The sequence below is a fragment of the Colias eurytheme genome, chromosome 30 (genome assembly GCF_061535395.1).
Source record: "Colias eurytheme isolate Ceu_HAF_F1 chromosome 30, ilColEury1 Martin Lab GWU primary, whole genome shotgun sequence".
Taxonomy (NCBI): Eukaryota; Metazoa; Arthropoda; class Insecta; order Lepidoptera; family Pieridae; genus Colias; species Colias eurytheme.
This window is the reverse complement of record NC_143009.1, coordinates 5,317,331-5,341,665: the sequence shown is the minus strand read 5'-3', so window position 1 is coordinate 5,341,665 and position 24,335 is coordinate 5,317,331. Positions and strand designations below refer to the sequence as shown.

At 33.3% G+C, this 24,335-nt stretch overlaps 1 protein-coding gene and 1 long non-coding RNA gene across 2 annotated transcripts in view; one reads left to right on the top strand and one right to left on the bottom strand.

The window, feature by feature from the left end:
• Positions 1-24,335, bottom strand: part of plx (PTB_TBC1D1_like and TBC domain-containing protein plx) — a 60,263-nt gene that overhangs the window by 18,049 nt on the left and 17,879 nt on the right. Inside the window, exons 5-8 of the mRNA XM_090118470.1 lie at positions 5,471-5,634; positions 2,331-2,430; positions 1,461-1,601; positions 105-695 (exon numbers count right to left, since the gene is read on the bottom strand). Of these exons, the coding sequence (XP_089974596.1) occupies positions 105-695; positions 1,461-1,601; positions 2,331-2,430; positions 5,471-5,634 (996 nt within the window). The remainder of the gene's footprint in view (positions 1-104; positions 696-1,460; positions 1,602-2,330; positions 2,431-5,470; positions 5,635-24,335) is intronic.
• Positions 20,093-21,067, top strand: LOC149895843 (uncharacterized). Its single transcript, XR_016458452.1, has 3 exons — positions 20,093-20,188; positions 20,330-20,510; positions 20,851-21,067. It is a non-coding gene; the product is annotated as an uncharacterized LOC149895843 (long non-coding RNA).

Here is a 24,335-nt window from a genome sequence, read left to right as displayed (position 1 = left end):
TTTCGCAAAAATATGCAAACAAATATAAACCTATAAAATACTATAACCAAGTATGTACTTTAAAAGCGAACAAAACCATAATCTACAACTAGTAAAAATCTCACCTGAAACAGCATAGTTCTATTCTGTTCACCAAACAAATGTGCGAGCGGAGTTTTCAAATTCAACGTTCCTATCGACGCAGATCTATCTCTTAAAAACAGCACATTTTCTGGCAAATCGCCTTTCCTGTCATGTCTACGTAATTCATTAAAATTCATAGCTTTTTCTGCTCCTTCAGTAATATCTTTTAATTCATCTTTTTCTATTTTAACTTCTTTATCGTCATTTTTAAGTTCTTCTGATTTAATATCACCAGCTTCTGATATATGTAACGGGTCTAAAGTAACAGTTTTAACAATTTTGATCTCCCTAAAAGGATTTTCGTCATGTTTTTCCTCGTCCTCTTTCACAGTTCCCAAATTAGTTTTACCATTTTTTGTTAATTCTTGCTTTCTTTCGACTCTTTCTTTTGTGAATTCATCGAATTCTTTATCTACTAGTATTTCTGGTTTATTAAGGCTTTCTGCGCTTTTCCAAGGGTAAGATTTATCTGGTTCTAATGGAGTTGTGCTTGGTATCAAAGATGTTTGAAAGTTTTCGTTAGAAGCTGATGTATTGTTTAGACTCTCAACTGAATTGCTGCTTAGTGAAGTCTGTAAAGTAAATGTGACTTTAATTAAAGGACCTTAGAGTCGGAAATTGAATAAGAAATATTTGGTGTTGTTTTAGAATATACTATGTCGTTTGTTTGTTTGAACGCGTTAATCTCAGGAACTACTGGTCCGATTTGAAAAATTATTTCAGTGTTAGATAGCCCATTTATCGAGGAAGGCTATAGGCTATATATCACGCTAAGACCAACAGGAGCGGAGCAATGCGGGTGAAACCGCGAAGCACAGCTAGTTATAAATATTTCGTGTAGTCTCAGGAAGCATATTAACATACCTATTGTTTGAATTTTGACCTTATTTGAAAGGCATTAGAATATGTAATTTAATAATAAATATTAAAAACTTATTAACATGTTTAATGTTAATATTTAAATATAAGGGTCATTTGTCTTTGACGTTGTGAAATGCCAATGACCTTTTTGTTTGTTTTCAAACTATGTATTTTAATTTATTTACTTTGATTTACATTGGCTAAAATTTTCATATCTTCAGCAGGAAATTTATAATGATCAACAAAATTGACTTTAAGTTTAATTTTGAGTTCAACTTAAAAATTGAGATAATTGTTTGATTGAGAATTGAGTTTGAGTTAAAATCAAATAAAAACTAAAAAAAAAATGATTTAAAATCGAGTTCTAGATTATGCATCACTTTAAGTTTAGCTTCTTGAGTTCACAATTTAGTTTGAGTATGAGTTTGAGTATACGTTCAAGTTTGAGTTTACATTTGAGTTTGAGTATCCCTTACCCCAGTAGAAGACAGCAAGCTGTGACGTCGTTGCAGTCTATTCTTCTCAGCCTCATGCTGAGCGAATTTCAGAAGAGCATCATCTATTAAAGTATCTGGAACTTTGCGCTGGGAAATACGCACTTTACCTATGTAGAGAACCTGCAAATTTTTAATATATGTTCATTTTATATTATGGGAAAAGGTATCACTTTATTTTTTAATTTTTAATAACTTTATGCAGTTTTGAGCAAAAAAACCTCCACTGTCAACAGGGCATTCTAAGGCAACCACTGAAAATCAGTGTATTGCACTGAGTGGCAGGCCTTTTGTGGCATGCATAGATTTAAGTTTCTTTGTTTTATTTTATTTGTATTTTTTTTTATGTATCCACAATAAACATATTTCATTTCATTTCATTTCATTCACTTTTGACAAGCATTTTATTAAAATAAACACTAATTGTAGGTAATTAAATATAATTGAAGAGTTTTACTTCGGACAATTTTTGAGCGCGATTGTGAGTCTAGTTGTTTATATATTTTATATTTATTTATTTCCGCTATATGATGGTATATATATGTGGGATTGAAATAAATAAATGGTTGTTTGCTTGTAAATACGTCTTTTAATACTTTAAATAATTTTACTATATTCCGCACGCACACTTCGTCTTACGTCCGCCGCCATAAGCCCTCCTTCCCTCTCGCACACCTCATACCTCTCTTTCATCCGTCACCGTTCCGTTTCCCACATATATGTACATAGTCTATATGCAGTAGTGTTTTCACTAAATTCATCGTACAAAATAATGTCGATGTTGTGCAGGAGTCCCGTGATGTCATTTTTTTGTATATATGTATGTATGTATGTATGTATGTATGTATGTACCTCAAAGAAGTGCGACTCAGCGGGCGATAGATCCGCGCAAAGTGACGTCAGGGCTGACGCGTTGCTCGCGCTGCGCATTAGGGGTGGCGCTTCGCTGTTTCTGACAATTTTAATAATTATAAATTAATAATTATACATTTATATGTTATTGATAATAAAAATATGAAAGAATACAATAAAAAAGACGGGTTGAACTCCGGGAGTGCCGGCAGAAGTGAAAACTTGATTATTAACGTTGAGCATATTTGATATTTTGGAATGGTATCCGTCTTACGCTTTTTCGATCAGTACCCCTAGTGTGAGTTTGATCGAGTACGAAACGTTACTATCGCGTCTGCGTCACAGCCGAATTAGTATGAGAAATCGAACAGCGCCCGTAGCGAACGTATGGGGACGCTAGGCGGCGCTGTTTCAATTTCATAGAAATTCGAGTTAACTTTATCGCGATCGAGTGCGAGAAAAAATTCACACTTAGCACACTGGTCACGTGTCCTGACGCGAGTTTAACATTTTATACCCATTACAGAAAAAGTGCTCAACGCCGCTAAAGAAGTTTTCACTTCAAAAATCATTCGTTTTCTTGTTTAAATATTTTTTGTTTATGCAAAACTATAAGTTCCAATGCGCATTATAAACTAACAGCGAGACACCCTGTATAGTTATGTTAAAATAAGGAAGAGTAAATGAAAAACTAAAAAATGATTTGGATGAACATTTTGTCATCCATTAAAAAAAATCTTAGTCTAAACTAATATTATAAACATGAAGGTTTGTATGAAACTCCTGCTCCTTTGCTTGCTATGACAAAAAGTATGAGTATAACGAATTGTCTCAAAAACTACTGGACAGATTTTGATGAAACTTTACAGTAATATAGTTTATACATAAGAATAACACTTGAGCTATAGAAATACTTGATTGCAAGTATGCTATCATATGATGATCATCAAATTGTCCCTAAAGAATATCGATCAGTGAAACAGATGTATATGTCCCAATGTCCCATTCCCCACATGGGGACATAAGTTTTCACAATAACAAAAGTTAAAATAGTCTACAAAATTACACCTTAAGCTTATATCATCAATGTCGATCTATTTAAATCTTGGAGCGAATCCAAAATATTCCGACGGGTTTTACAACCAAGTAAGGTTAACTAACTGTATATCTTATATATAAAAATGAATCGCAAAATGTGTTGGTAAGCGCATAACTCGAGAACGGCTGAACCGATTTCGATAATTCTTTTTTTATTATATTCCTTGAAGTACGAGGATGGTTCTTATGTAGAGAAAACGTAAACATGTACCACGGGCGAAGCCGGGGCGGACCGCTAGTATTAGTATAAAACAAATATTTTGCAATCATGGAAATCGCATGCTGTCTTATAGCAATATTATTTACTAGCTTTCCGCCCGCGGCTTAAAAAGCGGAAAAACCTGTTCACGTAGGATTTCCGGGATAAAACCTATCCTATGTCCTTTCTCGGGTATCAAAATATCTCTATACCAAATTCAATGCAAATTGGTTCAGTAGTTAAGGCGTGATTGAGTAACAGACAGACATACAGAGTTACTTTCGCATTTATAATATAAGTATGGATATATTAGTGTGTGAAAATGATGGCGCTAGAGCCAATATAGAGCTGTCACTTTTCCACACTGGAAATAATACTGCTTTAAGACGTAATAGTAACCTGAACTAATTTTATTAAAATTTGTCATTTTGATTGCGAATGTCGTGCGAAAATTTGCATCATAATACTGCTGTATCTTTTGATTGCGTTGGCTTATAAGTTTTATTTGATACTAGAGGTCCGCCCTGGCTTCGCCCGTGGTATATACTACATATTTCGCAATAAAAGGTAGCCTATGTCCTTTCTCGGGTATCAAAATATCTCCATACCAGATTTCATGCAAATTGGTTCAGCAGTTTAGGCGTGATTGAGTAACAGACAGACAGAGTTACTTTCGCATTTATAATATTAGTATGGATTTCTTCGCATCTTCAAGTGACACTAGGTAGTAAGTGGTAGTAGTAATTGATGTAATTTTCAACTTGATACCTCTATACTTACAATGATCAAATAATCACTACATAGTATAAAACAAAGTCGCTGTCCCTGTCCCTATGTCCCTATGTCCCTTTGTACGCTTAAATCTTTGAAACTACGCAACGGATTTTGATGCGGTTTTTTTTAATAGATAGAGTGATTCAAGAGGAAGGTTTATATGTATAATAACATCCATGAAATAGTGGAGAAGTACTGTTATTTTTGAGGTTTCTAATGTGATGTCGTAAAAAATTACATTGTTTCCGCTTATATTGCAAACGCAGGCTGAACCCTACGAGTTTTATCAAACTAATGTACTAAGTTTTATACACATTGAAAAGGTCTACAGAAAAGTCCGCGATGGTATATGTCTATCTCTTATGGATAACCCACAATAACATTTTTTTGTCATTTACTTTTTACGACAAATAATAGCTAATTTTCGAAGCGATTTTCACCAATACAGCATTAATCCTTAACCAATTAAATACCTTGAATACATTGTTCATTTCATATAGATCTATATGGCACTTTACACCGTATGATTTAAGTGAATATTTTCGAAGATATTACAGATTTAAAAATTGCGGGACGTAGCGTTTGCGGCGGTACCGGCCGGCTGGGCCGCTATGTTTTTATATACAACGTTCACAGTTTTTCTGTAGTGTATTTAGTATCAGCATTGCACCCGTGCGAAGCCGGGGCGGGTCGCTAGTAAATAATAAATTATGAATTTTGACGATACATAACATGATGTTTATTAACCTTTTCCCGATAAATATAAAACGTATTTTACTGTGGTATTTTAAAAAGCTTTTCATAAGGAAGTCTCGTTGAAACATTACTGCTAAAGTAATGATATAATCCCTACTAAATTACTAATATAATAAATGCGAAAGGAACTCTGTCTGTCATTCTGTTACGCTTTCCCGCTTAAACCTCTCAACCGATTTTGATGAAATTTCGCACAGACAATCTTTAGACCCTGAGAAAGAACATAGGCTACCTTTTATCAAAACACCACGCGGGCGAATCCGCAGGCGGAAGCTAGTGAATGATAAATGATATGATGGAATGAAATACTTACAAATTCGAACTACAGTTCCCCGGCAGCGAGATCGCCGGGCTCGTCCAGGGTAGATGCTCAGATCCATTCTGGTGATGGAAGCCAGCGTTCTTGGTGACGTTCAGCGAGCCGGTCGACCCCTTGGGGGTGGAGGGGTCCCGCATTTGGGTGAACAGGTCTGTCACCTGGAAAGGAAATCATTGCAGGTATAGTCTGTCCCATAGAAATCTAAATAACAAGACACATAGAAGTGCTATAATGTCATAATTAGTATGAAAACCACTGTCGCCAAAATCCACACATTTAAAACGATATCTAGACAGTTCACACAAGTAAACTATGCCTTTTATTGGACAGCTTCATTTTAATGAAAACTAACATAAATAATAAATTTCGCATTTTAATATGTACCCTAAATCACGACTTTACGGTTTATTTTAGTATAACATCCCTAGGTACGTAAGATGTTTTGTTTCCTTTTGCTTAGAAACTTCAAATACGAAAAAGTTTGGCTACTCGACAACAGAGGGCGTTAATTTTTGATAGATATAACTTCTAACCTCAACGCATAGAAATAAGGTTGAAATTTCATTAACGTTCATTCAACGCTTTAGTGATGTAAGACTTCATCAGCCTTGTTATCGATAGTTAAGTGATAGTTAACAAATAAGAAATATATAGTTGTTGATTTTAATACAGTGGTAGGCTCATCTCGTGGGCCCACGGCAGACTGTACATATAGGTATAAGAAATAAAAACATGTTATGTACTTAAATATTTATTACATTATATATTTAAAAAATGGAGGGGGTTTAGAAACTGAGAGTTTAAATTTGAAAATCTCGAACACCTGATGCAGAACCGCGCCAGACCACCAAAAATTATAAGAGTTATAACAATTACTTAATGTACGTCTTTTTGTTGTGACATTGAAATTATCTTCTTTGAAATGTTTTGAACATATCCTACTATAGCCTGTAGGGAACCAATTTCTTTTCCCAGTCGCGGATATCCATTCGTCCTTAATGTCAGGACGGCGTTGTGGAAATCTACAAAGAATATATTTAACATAAAATAGTTTTGTCAACCTAAGCGAAGAATGTCCTTTACATTATGGCATTATTGTATATTTAATTAATGTGATTCTGTATCGACAGTAAAATTGTCCGAAAATGATTGTATCGATGTACTTAGTTTAAAAAGTTATATATCAGTTATAAAAATAAAATAGAATTCAAATTAAAATATAATCCAATTATTCCATCAGTCGTCATATTACGCAAAAAAACATCGTATTACGATATCGAAAAATTTTAACACATCAAATCACTAGCTTGCGACTATTTACTCTTTATCGTTAACAATGCAGTACATTGCTTCTTGTAATTGTCATTTGATAACATCTGGCAGTTATAACAACCGACCTGTCAGATGTTGACAATAGTAAAAGGCAATGTATAGCTAAACGTGATGAGAGGAACGGTTGACTGTGTCATTCGTATTGTTTGTAAATATTGTTTAATTTTAAGGAAAAACGGCAATATTTATAAACAAAAATACTTGCCGGTGAAATGTTATTCCTTTATTAGTATAATTACAATTTATGGAAGAATTTCCGCACTGGGAAATGCTGCAACACACCATGTTTACTCACGCACGTGTCAGAAACAACTGAACAAGCGACCACCAAGCGACGAACAGACTTGTGGAATGGTAACCACCTGAGCGGCGACAATGTCACGCGCGCTTACGACTTCTAGTGTCTTGTTATTTAGATTTCTATGGTCTGTCCACTATAAGAATTGGTTTTTGACAGCTCGACCGGTGATACCAGAAGTGATGTTCAAAAGATTATCGATTGTGATACCATTCCGATTATAAATTCAAAATATTATCATAAATCGAATTAGGTACGTAAATAATAATTACAACGTAAACGTACTAGTAAGATATGTAAAAATAAGACCATATATCGATGCATTTTATGTTAAAACTTAACTAAACTAATATTTTATTATTTATTGGTATAACTATCTATCTTACAATTTGGTTGTCTTTATGTTTAAATTACATAAAATAATACAAGAGTTTTTCTGTATCGGATATATTTTACAGAGTATTTCTATCGATTATTATAATCTATCGAACCATCATTGAATAATTATGTGTAAACATCACTAAGTGGGCGGGGCCTGTCCATGAAGTACAATATTATTTGTATGAAATTTCAACATAGACAATACAATCCTTCATAGGTGTGAAGCTGTCAAAAAGCAAATAATATAATGGACAGAGTATTAATATTGCGATAAGACACCACCATGTGGCCATAAGTTTCTGCCTTTTGCAGCAATGATGCCATATCTTTTATGTAACACTGTAACACTGTTCCAGCTTAAGAAAGGAAAGACATTTTAATGTTGCCATAAAATTCTACCCTTCTGTAGCTAGGAAGTTTCTAACATTTAGGAATTAGAGTTTTAATGATTTAAATTCTAAATTAATTCCATTCTAGGTATGTTACATCTTTTATTTTTTAATAAATGCATTTTAATTAAAATTTAAATGTTCTCATATAAAATTGGACGCAATTTTATTTAATTAATAATTATTGGTTATTGGAAAACTTGTTAATTCAATCAGAATTAGTATAACGTTGGTAAGTTTGTTACTGTAGCACTTAAAAACGGCTGATCAATTGATGATTTAATCATAAGTTAACATTCGAGTTAATCCACAACAAACAAACAATGATATCGTTCCTCTCTATAATATTCATCACTAGATTTCCGCCCGCGGCTTCGCTCGCGCGTTTTCAAAGGAAAACCCGCATAGTTCCCGTTCCCGTGGGATTTCCGGGATAAAACCTATCCTATGTGCTAATCCAAGTTACCCTCTATATGTGTGCTAAATTTCATTGTAATTGGTTCAGTAGTTTTTACGTGAAAGAGTAACAAACATCCATACATCCATACAAACTTTCGCCTTTATAATATACTAGATTTCCGCCCGCGGCTTCGCCCGCGTTTTTAAAGGAAAACCCGCATAGTTCCCGTTCCCGTGGGATTTCCGGGATAAAACCTATCCTATGTGTTAATCCAAGTTACCCTCTATATGTGTGCTAAATTTCATTGTAATCGGTTCAGTAGTTTTTACGTGACAGAGTTACAAACATCCATACATCCATACATCCTTACAAACTTTCGCCTTTATAATATACTAGATTTCCGCCCGCGGCTTCGCCCGCATTTTCAAAGGAAAACCCGCATAGTTCCCGTTCCCGTGGGATTTCCGGGATAAAACCTATCCTATGTGTTAATCCAAGTTACCCTCTATATGTGTGCTAAGTTTCATTGTAATCGGTTCAGTAGTTTTTACGTGAAAGAGTAACAAACATCCATACATCCATACATCCTTACAAAATTTCGCCATATACATATATACATATATTAGAATATTAGATTAGATAGATTTCTTTAATATTATTAATGCGAAAGTGTGTTTGTTTGTCTGTCTTTCACGTCACAACGGAGTAATCTTATGGTATGATTTTTGTGTCTAGGTCAGGTGGGGTAAGAGGGTCACTGGGGGAAGAGGGCCTAAAGACCATAACTAGTAAACCGAAACGTTTATGACTATGTACTTTCCGTCGGTAAAACAGTGAAGGCGAATTAGTTTGAGCGGTTTTGAGTAGATGTCGCTACGTAGCACAGACGTTACAAAAAATGTAAACAAATGTGACAGTTGCGAATTTGACTTACACCAAGTTGGCGCGTTTTTTTGCGAACCCATATTTTGTTGATAAAATAGTGCTAGAAATATTTTAAATACAGTGATACACGGAAAAAACTGTAAGTATTTCTTTTATTAATCATTTTAGTTGAGAAACAACTAATTATATGAATTTATTTCGCTTGAAAATCCTAGCCTCCAAAAACAATAGCTGGGGTAAGAGGCTCACTATTGACGGTGAAAGAGGAACATACGTTTCTCTTCCCCCGTGTTAGGGATGACCAACATTTTGATTAATTTTTTAGTATAATTTATAATTTATAGCCAGTGTTGTCTAGGGGCTATTATAACAAAAAAAAAATTTTAATCGGTCTTTTAGTTTTTGAAACCATATTATTATTATCACAAACAAATAAAAATTTAAATATTTATTTTACCTTTATAGATAAATAAAATTTCATGCGATTTGTCTCTTTCTCTATAATTGTAATAAGTATTGACTTCTTGTTGTTTGACTGTTGCAGGAATATAAGATAAAACATGCCGCGAAAATATATAAGAAAATCTAATAGAAGCAGTTATGATAATGATAAATAAAATGCGGCTGTCAATGCAGTGAAAATGCAAACAATGCTTGTTTGAAGTCATGGCCGATTAAGGGTTAAAGACTGAATCGCAATGTTGATCTCATATCACATAGTTTATATGATTAAATAAAAATAGCAGTATAACTTGACGACTTCTTTTTAGTTTGCCACCCCTGATCGAACCTGTATGTCCCTCTTACCCCGAATTGATGAATTCTTGTTTTTTATTCCAAATTATACCTTATTTCATCGATATTAAGATCTAATATTGACCAAAGATATTCTACCTACAAATTAACGAAAATTTAGCAACGAATATTTTAATTCAAACTCCAATCTTAGGAAATACAATGACTGTTCCTCTTACCCCATGTAAGGGGGAAGAGGAACGATTACTCAATCTTGACATTAATGTCAATATCTTCGTAAGAACTGTTATTAGAGTAATGACATTTAGCCTACGGGAAGCTAATACATAAAGGTAAGTTTTGTGTGTTTCAAACATCTTAAAAAGCTACAAATGTTGTTCCTAGCAGTCAAAATATTTTACTGAAAATGAAATATGTTCCTCTTACCCCACCTGACCTTAGATATTTAGGATGCTAAAGAGTCATATTATAGGCTACTTTTATCGCGTCGAAACAACATATTCTCATCGGAATTTCCTTAGACTATATGAGGAAAAATAACTATCCCTACTAATATTATAAATGCGAAAGTAACTCTGTCTTTCTGTCTGTTATGCTTTCCCGCTTAAACCTCTCAACCGATTTTGATGAAATTTGGCACATACAATCTTTAGACCCTGAGAAAGAACATAGGCTACCTTTTATCAAAACACCACGCGGGCGAAGCCGCGGGCGGAAGCTAGTATATCACTACATAGTATAAAACAAAGTCGCTTTTGCTGTCCCTATGTCCCTATGTATGTTTAAATCTCTTAAACTACGCAACGGATTTTGATGCGGTTTTTTTTAATAGATAGAGTGATTCAAGAGGAAGGTTTTAATATAATTTATTAGGTTTTAGACAAAGCGGGCGAAGCTGCGGGCGGTAAGCTAGTAAATAAACAAAGGTCTTTTACCACCTTGATCTTCGGTCCATTATATCTTTTCCATATTAAAACCATTACTTTGACAGATTCGTTACGTGTATAACCTTACAGTCAAGGCTTTATGCATTAGTTAAAAACAAGTTAAAAATAAAAAAAACACATACGTCAGTTGATTTGTAAACAGAAGTTTTGTTAAAATTACTAGCTTTCCACCCGTAGCGTTTTCAAACCCGCATAGTTCCCGTTCCCGTGGGATTTCCAGGATAAATCCTATGTTTTAATCCAAGTTACGCTCTATATATCTACATAGATGTTGCTCTGTGTCTGGGTTTTAATTATTATCTATATTCGTATTTATTTTAAATTATATAATATGTATGTTTATCAGCCATCTGGTTTCCATAACACAAGCGAAAGCTGAGTATGGGATCAGATCGTGCCATGTGTAAAAATTGTCCTGAAATATTTATTTTATTTATATTTATTTATGTGTGTTAAATTTCATTGTTATCGGTTCAGTAGTGTTTGCGTGAAAGAGTAATAAACATACATACACATACAATATACATCCATCCTCACTAACTTTCGATCGAAAATATGATTAAATGATGGTTTCCTCTTATTAATAATATTGGGTAGGTAGGTATGGCGCCCGGCAAACTTCTTGGCCAAAAAGTAGCGTGGTGGGGGAAGTTTGCGCATCAAGTTTTAGTACATTTTTATCTGCGCAAGCTTCCCCCACCATGTACTTTTTGGCCAATAAGTTTGCCGGGCGCTATACTGATTTTCGCTACCGAAGTCAAAAGTAGTCTAGTCACTGTCTAGTCTCCTATCTATCCAGACACAAAAATCTTAATATTATATCCATAGTAAGTTAAGAGCGCATATTCTATTTAACGCAAGTCAAAAACTCCGCGATCTATTACGATAGATCGCGGCTTGCGCTATCCTTTTACTATGAACAGCATAGGTCCGCAGGAGAGCGCCGAGCAACATGTCCTCTCTCTGGAAAGGCTCGCTGCCGACTGATTTTAATCGGGTCGCGCGCAGTGTTTTATAGTACTTTAAAAAAATTTGTAGAAAAATAATAGAGGTACCTTAGTTGATTTTTTAAATTTTATCTTATAAGTAAGACATTCTTTTATTGCAATATGTATAAATTATATTCAATAAAGTCAAATATCTTGGTGAAAATAATCATTTTGTCGACTATAATTTCTAAAAAAATTCACATTGTTCGGATTTTAATTTCGTAAGTTAGGAGTCCAAAATAAAAAAATCTTTTAACTTACTATTTTAATAAGGATTTTTGCAGTTAGTTAAAAATAATTGTGTGTTAGATCTGTCAGCAATTTCAGATATTTTTAGCTTCGAAATTGACACTAAAAGTGAAATCAAGTAATCATCGGCTCAGTTATCTTGATGGTATTCAGAAATACTGTATTAATTGAAAAAAACTCTTAACTAACTACATAGACAATAAAATTTCCTAAAATTATTAGTAATTCATATGTTTGTAAGATAAGTGGTTGATGGACAATCTGGTTTGAAAAATCACATATTTGAGCCAAACAGCTCACGGACCGCGTAAACCCTCTTAACTATTAGTAAGAATGTTATATTTTTGTTTGTATGTGACGATTAAAAAGCGTTTCTAAACGAAGTCTAGTTGAATAAATAAATGTTTGTTTTTAGTTCAAAACTTTATACGTACAAAATCTATTATTGCATGAGCATGACGTACGTCGTACACTAACGAACTAATAAAACACCAATAGATATATTAAATCGCGTGCGTACATAAAACATTAATATGTTTGTCCTTGTCCTAATTAACTTGTTTGTATGTTTGTACTTGTATATATCTATTGAAAAGCTCTTCCGTAAATCATATTGTTTATTCGTAAAAACCTAACTTTATATTATATATTATATAGTGGTGGTCATATAATTAAGAACGATCTGAAGTACTAGAAATTTTTATTTAAATAATGTCATACACAGAGATGGTTCACCTTCTGAGAAGCAACTAGTTATGTCATAAAATAGCCACATTAATAGAGCAACTAAGTTTAATAATAAATAATAAAACCGCCAACAATATTTTTTGAAAAATAATTTATTTTACCAAAGCAACACATTCAAATAATAGTGAAGCTGGACAAATAATTAAGAACGATTAATTTATCTGCTCGGGAATTGTTTTGTATGACACTTTTATTTAAAAAAATTACAATAATACGTTGCGAGAAAAATTTGTAGAGCAAGTTAATACTAAATTACTATTTAATAGCATGTCCACGGCTTTTAATTACTGCTTTACACCGGCGAGGCATTGACTCTATTAATTTTTGACATTTTGCTAGAGAAATAGATTTTCATTCTTCTAAGAAAACGTCGTACAGCTCCCTTAAATTTCGACACTGTGTATTTGAAACCTTTTTCTTTACTTCGAACCACAGATTCTCTATTGGGTTTAGGTCAGGGCTGTTAGCTGGCCAGTCCAAAACAGAAACTGACTGCGCTGTTAGAAATTCTTTTACAGTGTGTGCAGTGTGCTTTGGATCATTGTCATGCTGGAATGTCCAAATAACCGGTAGAACTTCTTCAGCATAAGGTAACATTGTTTCTTCCAGTATATTTTTGTATTGGAATTGATTCATGTTACCTTCTATTAACTTTACAGGTCCAACACCATGTCCAGAAAAGCACCCCCAAATTTTCACATTTCCACCACCGTGCCTGTCGAATTCTGTATTCGGAGGACGTAAAACATATCGTTTTCCATCGGAAAATACTCTGTTTATTTTCGTTTAGTCAGAGAAAAGTACATTTTTCCACTGTCGCACAGTCCAGTTTTCATATTTTCTTGCAAATCTAAACCGGGCTTGCCTGTGGCGAAGTTTCAACATGGGTACTTTTCTTGCTATCCGACCGTGCAATTTTTCTTCTACCAAACGTCTTCGAATAGTGCGTGCTGAGATTGCTGAAGGGTTATTTTCGCCGAAATATTCTTTTCTCAGCCCATTAGACCCTTTAAAAGGATTTTGTTTCACCATACGGATTACGGACGATGTTTCGGTCATCTTGAGGAGTTGTTTTTTTCTGTCTTGGCATACGTGGGACATCCGAAGTTGTTTGATACGTATCAAAATGCCTTAAGGTGTGTAAAACCATAGGTGACCATAGTTTGAACATTGCAGATGCACTTTTTATAAGACCAATTCTTCCCGCGAAGTTTCATTATAACTTTCCTAGTAGATTTATCACAACTTTTATTTATTTCCATTTTTTTTATGAGAAGTAATCACTTTTAATCTTTTGCAACACTTAATGGCGCCAAAATTATACAAACAACCACAACACACAACACACAACAAATCGAGTCCAGTGTTCTCTATTGAAATTTGAATAAAAGTATAAACTATTTAGCGTTCTTAATTACGTGACCAGGGGGGTAACCGGCATCTCTTATAGCAAGCTTATTATAACATTACTATGTCTTTTCCTACCGTGACACCCTTAACGCAAGCTTGTTGCAGCGTTAAACTGATTTTGTTTTTCTAGCAATTTTGATGACGTCACTCGTAATAGTTCACTCAATTATTGGGACCGGTGCGAACTGCGATCCATTTGACAATTTGACAGTTATCAGATAATAATAGAACTTTACATCGGCTTGTTCGAAGAAAAGGCTTCAAACCTTTTGATTTAAGAAGAATCGTGTACCTAAATATTAAACAAGTGCGTAATCATCACGAGTCCCTATGAGATATGGGGGCATCATATGAACAATTTGAAAATACAATATAACCTACAGATTTATCTGTGTAAGTAAAGATTGTCTAATCTAAAAATGAACGCCCTTCCACTAAACTTCATTGTTTCAATGTGTGAGGACAAATAATTATTGAACCACTTTTATATGTGTGCGCGCGGCGATTCTACTGCAAACTTTGACTTTCGCGCACTGATTTGTCAACTAATCGGGCGATCAGTTCAGGTGCCTAGCATTGTATGGCGGGGAGAGTGCGCTATGTACGGAATGACACGTCCGTTCTGTCGTGCATCGCGTCATTTATGCACTAGTTGGCCAACTGATCCTGTCGTTCGGGCATGGACAGGACTGGAGGACTGAACGACCAATGAGGCAGACCAATTTGTGTGTATTGCGTCTATACACGTACTTTGAATGTGAGCGTAAACACAGTGGAGGGGCGTTCATTTTTAGATTAGACAATCTATACCATATAATGTAAGTACCATACCCAATGCAAATCTATTTAAAAATACGTCTGTATGAGTACACATTCTCCACTTGTTATTTCTCTGTATAATAAAATGCAACTCTACTTATTCCCTAAACATAAATTTTATCTAATACTTAATGTAAATCTATAAAAGATTGTTTATTATTTCTTCATGATTCAATATATTTTATCATGTTATTATTTACTATTTATTATTATTTATTATTTAGAATATAAGACTACAAAAGTAAATCTACACTCAAATACACTACCCATATTATACTTATGTAATCTGTTGTTAAGGATCTCATTTAATTTTGAGAAATAAAACCATTATTAATTATTTCCAGATTCTACAATCAATTCCGAGCACTAGGAATAAGATTACCCAGAGTAACCACATGGAAGCATTGATAGTATTCAAGAAGCCATAGTGCCAGCGCAACATGAATATATTTTTTCAATAGGAAGCAATATCATACTTTAAATGTTTAAGTGCAATAAAAAACATTTATAAATCCAAAATCTTTATTTAGTCCTTTTTATTTATTTATTGACAAATCTTTTGCTCCTTTACTTCTCTTGATATCATTTATATAAAAAAAAGTGATAAAACATGGAAGTATTCGAAATTAGATTCAATTCTATTTAGCTTAAATATTTATTAAAAACAATTAGGTAGATATATATAACTCAAATCCAAATTTGTAAGTAAATAGCATATTAAAAACACCCTTGATTAAAAAAAATTAAGTTTTATTTATAGTACCAGCCTTTAAAACTTAAAATTCAATAAACAAAAACTTTACATTTACATCACAATGAATAATTCCTACATAGTCCGTTTTCTTATGGGCATGCTTGTATGGAAAGGTATACATTTTTGAGTAAAGCAATGAAATTTGGTTCGAATGTTGTACTCGTCCACCTAAGCCCAAATCGCCTGGTAGCCAGTGTCTACTCCCCGGCAGAAGGGAGGGAGGGGGGGTTATAGAACAGTGCGCCCGGCGCTCGGAAAAAAAATTCTGGTGGATTCATTTGGCCCTTTGAGTCGAGTTTGGTGTGGTTATCAGGTAACTAGATGATGCCCGATTCATTCCCCATACCAGTTTTTTAGGGTTCCGTAGCAAAATATGTCACAATCTTTAAAATAATAAACTTTTGGCAGTGGCAAAATCCAAACAAACCAGTATATTTTTATATTTTTGTATCAAACTTGGTTGATAAAAAAATACTGTCTGAAAGGCCATTTCATGCAGATTATAAAAACATTAACGTGTAACATATATCTTACCATTTTCAATGTGAAATAAATTATAGAAAGTACAGGAACGTTCGTCAGCGCAGCGTAGCGGACGGCTAATAGACCCGAAAAATAAGCAATAACATAAAACAAAAACCAATCAAGTGCGAGTCTGACTCGCCCATCGAGTGTTTCGTACTTATTTGTCCTATACCATGTTATCTTGTCTGGTATTACCTGGTTAACTGATACACACACACTTTCGTCTTTATAATATTAGCGTGATTTTTAATCATCTTTAAATTATAAATGAAGTCAGGTAACATTGTTAAAAATAAAGATAGATAATAATAGAACGTTTTTGTATTAATAATAATGACAACCACCTCCACAATTACATAATTCAGTACATTTGAGCTGGCGTATAAAACACTTCAATCTGGAATTGCAAGATTTCACGCACCGACATCTTATCAATTTAAAGCTTCTCTTTTCTTTTTATTTCAGATGGGCAAAGAATATTTTGATTTTTTTAGGTCCCTAAATATATATTACTAGCTGCTCCGCGCGGTTTCACCCCCGTAGCTCCACTCCTGTTGCCCGTAGCGTGATGAAATATAGCCTATAACCTTCCTCGATAAATGGGCTATCTAACACCGAAAGAATTTTTCAAATCGGACCAGTAGTTCCCGAGATTAGTGCATTCAAACAAACAAACAAACAAACAAACTCTTCAGCTTTATAATATTAGTATAGATACAGCCTGTAAAACTGCCCTTAAGGTGTGTTGTTTAAGGGCAGCTTCTGTGGGAGGCAAATATTCGATTTGCCTGTCCGTTTTTGTTAAAAATTTGTTTGCGAACCTCATTTACTGTCACAGCGGGGTAGGTTCCTTCCTTAGGGGTAGGTTCCGGGGTAGGTCGACTTCCATACCTCAAATGCAGGTGTACCTATAGTTATTTTAGACCTTCTAGCTTGGAATACATGATATTCTGTACTAGCCATATCTATCGACTGTTCTTAACATTATTTTGGCTACTACTACTATATCGTGTGTTCCGAAGCTAGAAGGTCTAAAAGAACTATAGATACACCTGCATTTGAGGTATGGAAGGCATATCCGAATGTCACACGAGGATTTGAAGCACTTTACAGTGGCAAATATGCAGACAGTGAAATTGAAAAGTTTGTGATTACAATGCATGATAGGTAAGGACGGTCACGATATTTTAAGGATTACTCTTATCCAGAACTTATATTTTTTTATAATTATTATAAGTACATGTTTGTTTTTCATATTGTACCCCGCTGTGGCAGAAAATGAGGGTCGCAAACAAATTTTTTACAAAAACGGACAGGCAAATCGAAAATTTGCCTCCCACAGAAGCTGCCCTTAAATAACACACCTTAAGGGCAGTTTTACAGGCTGTATAATATATTTAGGGACCTAAAAAAATCAAAATATTCCTTGCCCATCTGAAATAAAAAGAAAAGAGAAGCTTTGAATTGATAAGATGTCGGTGCGTGAAATCTTGCAATTCCAGATTGAAGTGTTTTATACGCCAGCTCAAATGTACCGAATTATGTAATTGTGGAGGTGGTTGTCATTATTATTAATACAAAAACGTTCTATTATTATATATCTTTATATTTAACAATGTTACCTGACTTCATTTATAATTTAAAGATGATTAAAAATCACACTAATATTATAAAGACGAAAGTGTGTGTGTGTATCAGTTAACCAGGTAATACCAGACAAGATAACATGGTATAGGACAAATAAGTACGAAACACTCGATGGGCGAGTCAGACTCGCACTTGATTGGTTTTTGTTTTATGTTATTGCTTATTTTTCGGTTCTATTAGCCGTCCGCTACGCTGCGCTGACGAACGTTCCTGTACTTTCTATAATTTATTTCACATTGAAAATGGTAAGATATATGTTACACGTTAATGTTTTTATAATCTGCATGAAATGGCCTTTCAGACAGTATTTTTTTATCAACCAAGTTTGATACAAAAATATAAAAATATACTGGTTTGTTTGGATTTTGCCACTGCCAAAAGTTTATTATTTTAAAGATTGTGACATATTTTGCTACGGAACCCTAAAAAACTGGTATGGGGAATGAATCGGGCATCATCTAGTTACCTGATAACGACACCAAACTCGACTCAAAGGGCCAAATGAATCCACCAGAATTTTTTTTCCGAGCGCCGGGCGCTCTGTTCTATAACCCCCCCTCCCTCCATTCTGCCGGGGAGTAGACACTGGCTACCAGGCGAATTGGGCTTAGGTGGACGAGTACAACATTCGTACCAAATGGCATTGCTTTACTCAAAAATGTATACCTTTTCCCATAAGAAAACGGACTAACACTAATAGATTAATGGTATTTATATTTTTATTTTAAATTTAAATCAATTATTATATTTGCATAATAAAGAGTAGATAAATAATTTAAAAACTTGCAGTACTTATGTATACTTTTAATTTCATTTTTATTAAACTTAAAATGAAAACAATGTAGGTACTATATTAAGGTACAATTAAATTTTTACATTTTCAGATGTATGATACAAATATGAATATTTTAAGTGTAGACTGTAGACATGGTGGCGCCTCCCCCAACTTGAAGTTCTTCTACCACATGATCATCTCCCAAGCCGGTACTTCCTTGTTCAATTTTTGGGCAAGCCGGCAATCAACACAACTGTGAAAGATAAATTGGACTTAAACTGATTCTTTGTTGCTTTAAAATTTAATAAGTACGTTTAATATGTTTACTTTTATTATTAAAGGGCTTGTCATGGTGTATGTAAACGTCTAAAAAGAAGTTTTTTAAACAATGTCCGTATGGTTTGTTAAATACCTTATTTGTTAATAATTTTTCAAGTATTTCAACGTTTTAGTTGTTAATCTTGCAATTCTTAATATTGTATAAAAAAAAACTTAAATGTGTAGGTACAATGCCTTAGAAAAGTTTTAATATAAGTAGCTTCTAACCAAACATAGATAGGTTTGCTTATAAATTAATATAAATATTTACTTTTGACCACCTGCTCTAGTTTTTGTGAAGTCCCAAATCATTTGCACTTATACTTTCAGAGAATTCTATCAACTTCGTCTCAGCATAACTTTTAACTCGTTGGGAGTTATTTATGTACCTTTGTCTTTGTAACTTCAGGGTCAAGGAGCTTCGCGCACTCTGCACAATGTTCTGCTGCAAGTTAAATAAAAATTACTTCAATTAACAATAATCAAAACAGACGAAATCATGCAAAAACCAATACTTTATTCGTAAAAATATATCTGTGTTATCATAAATCGTCCAATGTTTTAGATATATTTATTACTCGTATATATTATCTTACCTTGCTATTTCAATTGCTCTTTCATGCCTCTTTCATGCATTCTTTAATGCATATTACTTATCTTTCGCAATTTTTTAATTTGATTTATCCAAATTTTAGTTAATAATACGAGGACAGTGATTATGACATTTGGATTTTTGACATTTAATTTTCAATCACCGCCATTTTTATAATAACAACCTTGTTTTGTTGAGTTCACAAAATAATCTTACTTTATTTTGGTACCGGGAGCCTTTTCAACATGATTACTATACGATTGCCTACAATGTCCAAAGAGCGAATGAATTCCGAAGTTTTGTCTATTTTTTTAAGATTAATGGCTTGGCTACGAGGCTTTTAGGCCAAGTCGTAATGATTTGTATCGAACATTAAACGTCAAAAATCAAAATGTCATGTCACTGTCCTCTTAGTCTTAATTCATACTTAAACTTAAATATGTGAATCTCATCGATGGATAAATGAGAAAGTGCGAAAAAGCAATATTGAAATAGCAAGGTAAGATAAAGTACGAGTAAGGACGATTTATGATAACAGACTACAGAGATATATTTTTACGAATAAAGTTTTGGTTTTTACATGATTGCGTCTGTTTTGATTATTGTTACTTAATTGAAGTAATTTTTATTTAACTTACAGCAGAACATTGTGCAGAGTGCGCGAAGCTCCCTGACCCCGAAATTACACAGACAAAGATAGGTACATGAATAACTCCCAACGAGGTAAAAGTTATGATGAGACGAAGTTGATAGAATTCTCTGCTGAAAGTTTAAGTGCAAATGATTTGGGAGTTCACAAAAACTAGAGCAGCTGGTCAAAAGTAAATATTTATATTAATTTATAAGCAAACCTATCTATGTTTGGTTAGAAGCTACTTATATTAACAGTTTTGTAAGGAATTACACACCTACACATTTAACTTTTTTTTAATACGATATTAAGAATTGCAAGATAAACAACTAAAATGTTAAAATACTAGAAAAATGATTAACAAATAAAGTATTTATTATTTAACAAACTATACCGACATTGTTTAAAAAAACATCTTAAATTACATACACCATGACAAGCCCTTTAATAATAAAAGTAAACATATTAAATGTACTTATTAAATTTTAAAGCAACAAAGAATCAGTTTAAATCCAATTTATCTTTCACAGTTGTGTTGATTGCCGGCTTGCCCGAACATTGAACAAGGACGTACCGGCTTGGGAGATGATCATGTGGTAGTGAGAACTTCAAGTTGGGGGAGGCGCCACCATGTCTACACTTAAAATATTCAAAGAAAATGTAAAAATTTAATTGTACCTTAATATAGTACCTACATTGTTTTTATTTTAAGTTTAATAAAAATGAAATTAAAAGTATACATAAGTACTGCAAGTTTTTGAATTATTTATCTACTCTATATTATGCAAATACAATAATTGATTTAAATTTAAAATAAAAATATAAATACCATTAAACTATTAGTGCAGGAATTATTCATTGTGATGTAAATATAAAGTTTTTGTTTATTGCATTTTAAGTTTTAAAGGCTGGTATTATAAAATATAAGACTTTATTTTTTTAATCAAGGGTCTTTTTAATATGCTATTTACTTACAAATTTGGATTTGAGTAATATACCTAATTGTTTTTAATTAATATTTAATCAAAATAGAATTGAATCTATTTTCAAATAATTCCATGTTTTATTACATTTTTATATATATATAAATGTTATCAAGAGAAGTAAAGGAGCAAATGTTTTGTCAATGAATAAATAAAAAGGACTAAATAAAGATTTTGGATTTATAAAATATGTTTTTAATTGCACTAATACATTTAAAGCATGATATTGCTTCCTATTGAAAAAAATATATTCATGTTGCGCTGGCACTTTATAGTTTCTTGAATACTATCAATGCTTCCATGTGGTTACTCTGGGTAATCTTATCCCTAGTGCTCGGAATTGATTGTAGAACCTGGAAATAAATAATGGTATTACTTCTCAAAATTAAATGAGATCCCTAACATAAGTATGATATGGGTAGTGCATTTGAGTGTAGATTTACTTTTAAGTGTTTTATTATATAAATAATATAACATGATAAAATATATTGAATCAAGAAGAAATAATAAACAATCTTTTATAGATTTACATTAAATAGGTATTAGATAAAATTTATGTTTAGAGAATAAGTAAGTAGGGTTGCATTTTATTATATAGAGAAATAACAAGTGGAGAATGTGTACATAAACAAACGTATTTTTAAATATACTCTTAAGATTTGCATTGGGTATGGTACTTACATTACTTTTATCTTACACAGATAAATCTGTAGGTTATAATTATTGTATTTTAAGATTGTTCATATGCTGCCCCCATATCTCATAGAGACTCGTGATGATTGCGCACTTCGCAATAATAAATTATTTACACGATTCTTCTTAAATCAAAAGGTTTGAAGCCTTTTCTTGGAACAACCCGATGTAGTTATGTTAATTTTGCATTTTTAATATAATAAATGTATTATCTTCTTTAAAAGCTTCATTTATTAAATAGATTTCCAACTACATACGTTTCACTTAAATTTGATGTGTATTCTTTTAATAATATTCAAAATAATGTTATAAAAGTTCCATATTTACAACTTCACTAAAATTGCTTAAAACTGTCATTATTGACATTATAACAAGAATGCTAAATGTCAAAGAGAGCGTGCCGGTTCCAATTTTTCGATTGACGTCTCGAAACCGCTCGAAACAGTCTTGTTGCAATTGGTTTTCATATGTTTTAGAAGGTCCCGGTGCCAAAAAAGTAAGATTATTTTGTGAACGCAACAAAACGTACCCATAATAAGACTGTTATTCTAAAGGTGCCGGTTACCCCCCAGCTAGTAAATAGGAATACTATGTTTAGAAGTAGTGTAAAAAGTTTGTCTATTAATTTTTAGGCTAATCACGTGTATTAATAAATACAGTGATTTGTTGGAAAAGTATTTCTATATCGAGAAAAATAAAAATAATTACATGAAATTAGTTATGCATCTTGGTCTGAAAAAATCTTCCCTTTGTATCAGCGTTCTTAATTATATGACCACCACTGTATACTATGTACTAGAGGTCCGCCCCGGCTTCGCCCGTGGTACATATTTCGCAATAAAAGGTAGCCTATGTCCTTTCTCGGGGATCAAAATATCTCCATACCAAATTTCATGCAAATTGGTTCAGTAGTTTAGGCGTGATTGAGTAACAGACAGACAGACAGAGTTACTTTCGCATTTATAATATTAGTATGGACTATGGATATACATTTTAGTGTGTATGTTTGTCTGTCTTTCGCGTCGAAATGGAGTGATTTTAGAACATGATTTTTTTGTCTGGAGATAGGATCCTAGAGAGTACCTAGGTAATATGTATAGGCTACTTTTTAGGGTAGTGAAACATCTTTCTCATGGGATTTTCTTTGAATTCGCAATTTAAGTTTAAGTTCGTAGTGAAAGTGGTTAAGTTAAGATTTTAAATAAGTATAACGCGTAAATTTTGAACATAATATAGGGACATAATAAGACCTAAATCAAGACTCATCTAATCGTCTTATCTCAACCATCGCAACTAATTAGATGTCATTCAATTTAAAGCCAAGGTTATTATATCGTATCGTATATTATATCATGTTTTCATATATTACTAGCTGTGCTCCGCGGTTTTACCCGCATTGCTCCGCTCCTGTTGGTCTTAGCGTGATGATATATAGCCTATAGCCTTCCTCGATAAATGGACTATCTTACAGTGAAGTGTTTTTCCAATTCTTTAATTGTTTGCCATCGGATCAGAAAGCAGTTTCTACAAAGAGCCTGCAAGAAACTCTGTAGTTACTACTTGATGTTTTGAAATTATACAGGGTGTCCCTCTGTTGGTATACTAAGCTCAAAGGAGGTTATAGTTTTGCATTTGCTGAGTTCGTAAAAAATACTTATAAAATTCCAGACGCTTTTTTTTCAAATACATAGATGAATTGTTAAAACTCTGTGTACACCCATAACAAGCAACCCGCCCACTTTGCCACCAGCACGTGACCTATCGTTTAATATTGTTTTCATAGACAAAATGCTCATATTAGCGAAGCAGTATATGCCGGCTGCGCGAAGCTAGCGTGGGACACCCTGTATAATCATCTAAATTAACGTTCTTTCTTTCTTATGTCTTTCATATACATTTGATAGTTGTTTATTTATTTGTATTCGCAATATACGAAGACGCAAGGTCTTGCATTTACAAGTATTCCGTCTTTGTATGTTTTCAGTTGTTATTAACTGGTACACACATACATATTATATTATTATCTACACTAATATTATAAAGAGGAAAACTTTGTTTGTTTGATTGTAATGAATAGGCTCATAAACTACTGGACCGATTTTAAAAATTCTTTCACCATTCGAAAGCTACATTATCCACGAGTATTATAGGATAGGTTTTATCCCGGAAATTCCACGGGAACAGGAACTATGCGGGCTTTTCTTTGAAAACGCGAGCGAAGCCGCAGGCGGAAAGCTAGTAGTACTATATGTATGTTTAGATTCGTTTTAATAGTAACACACACTGAAAGTGGGTACGAAATTTCATAAAAAATACATGCTTTCATGCTGTTTTAATAT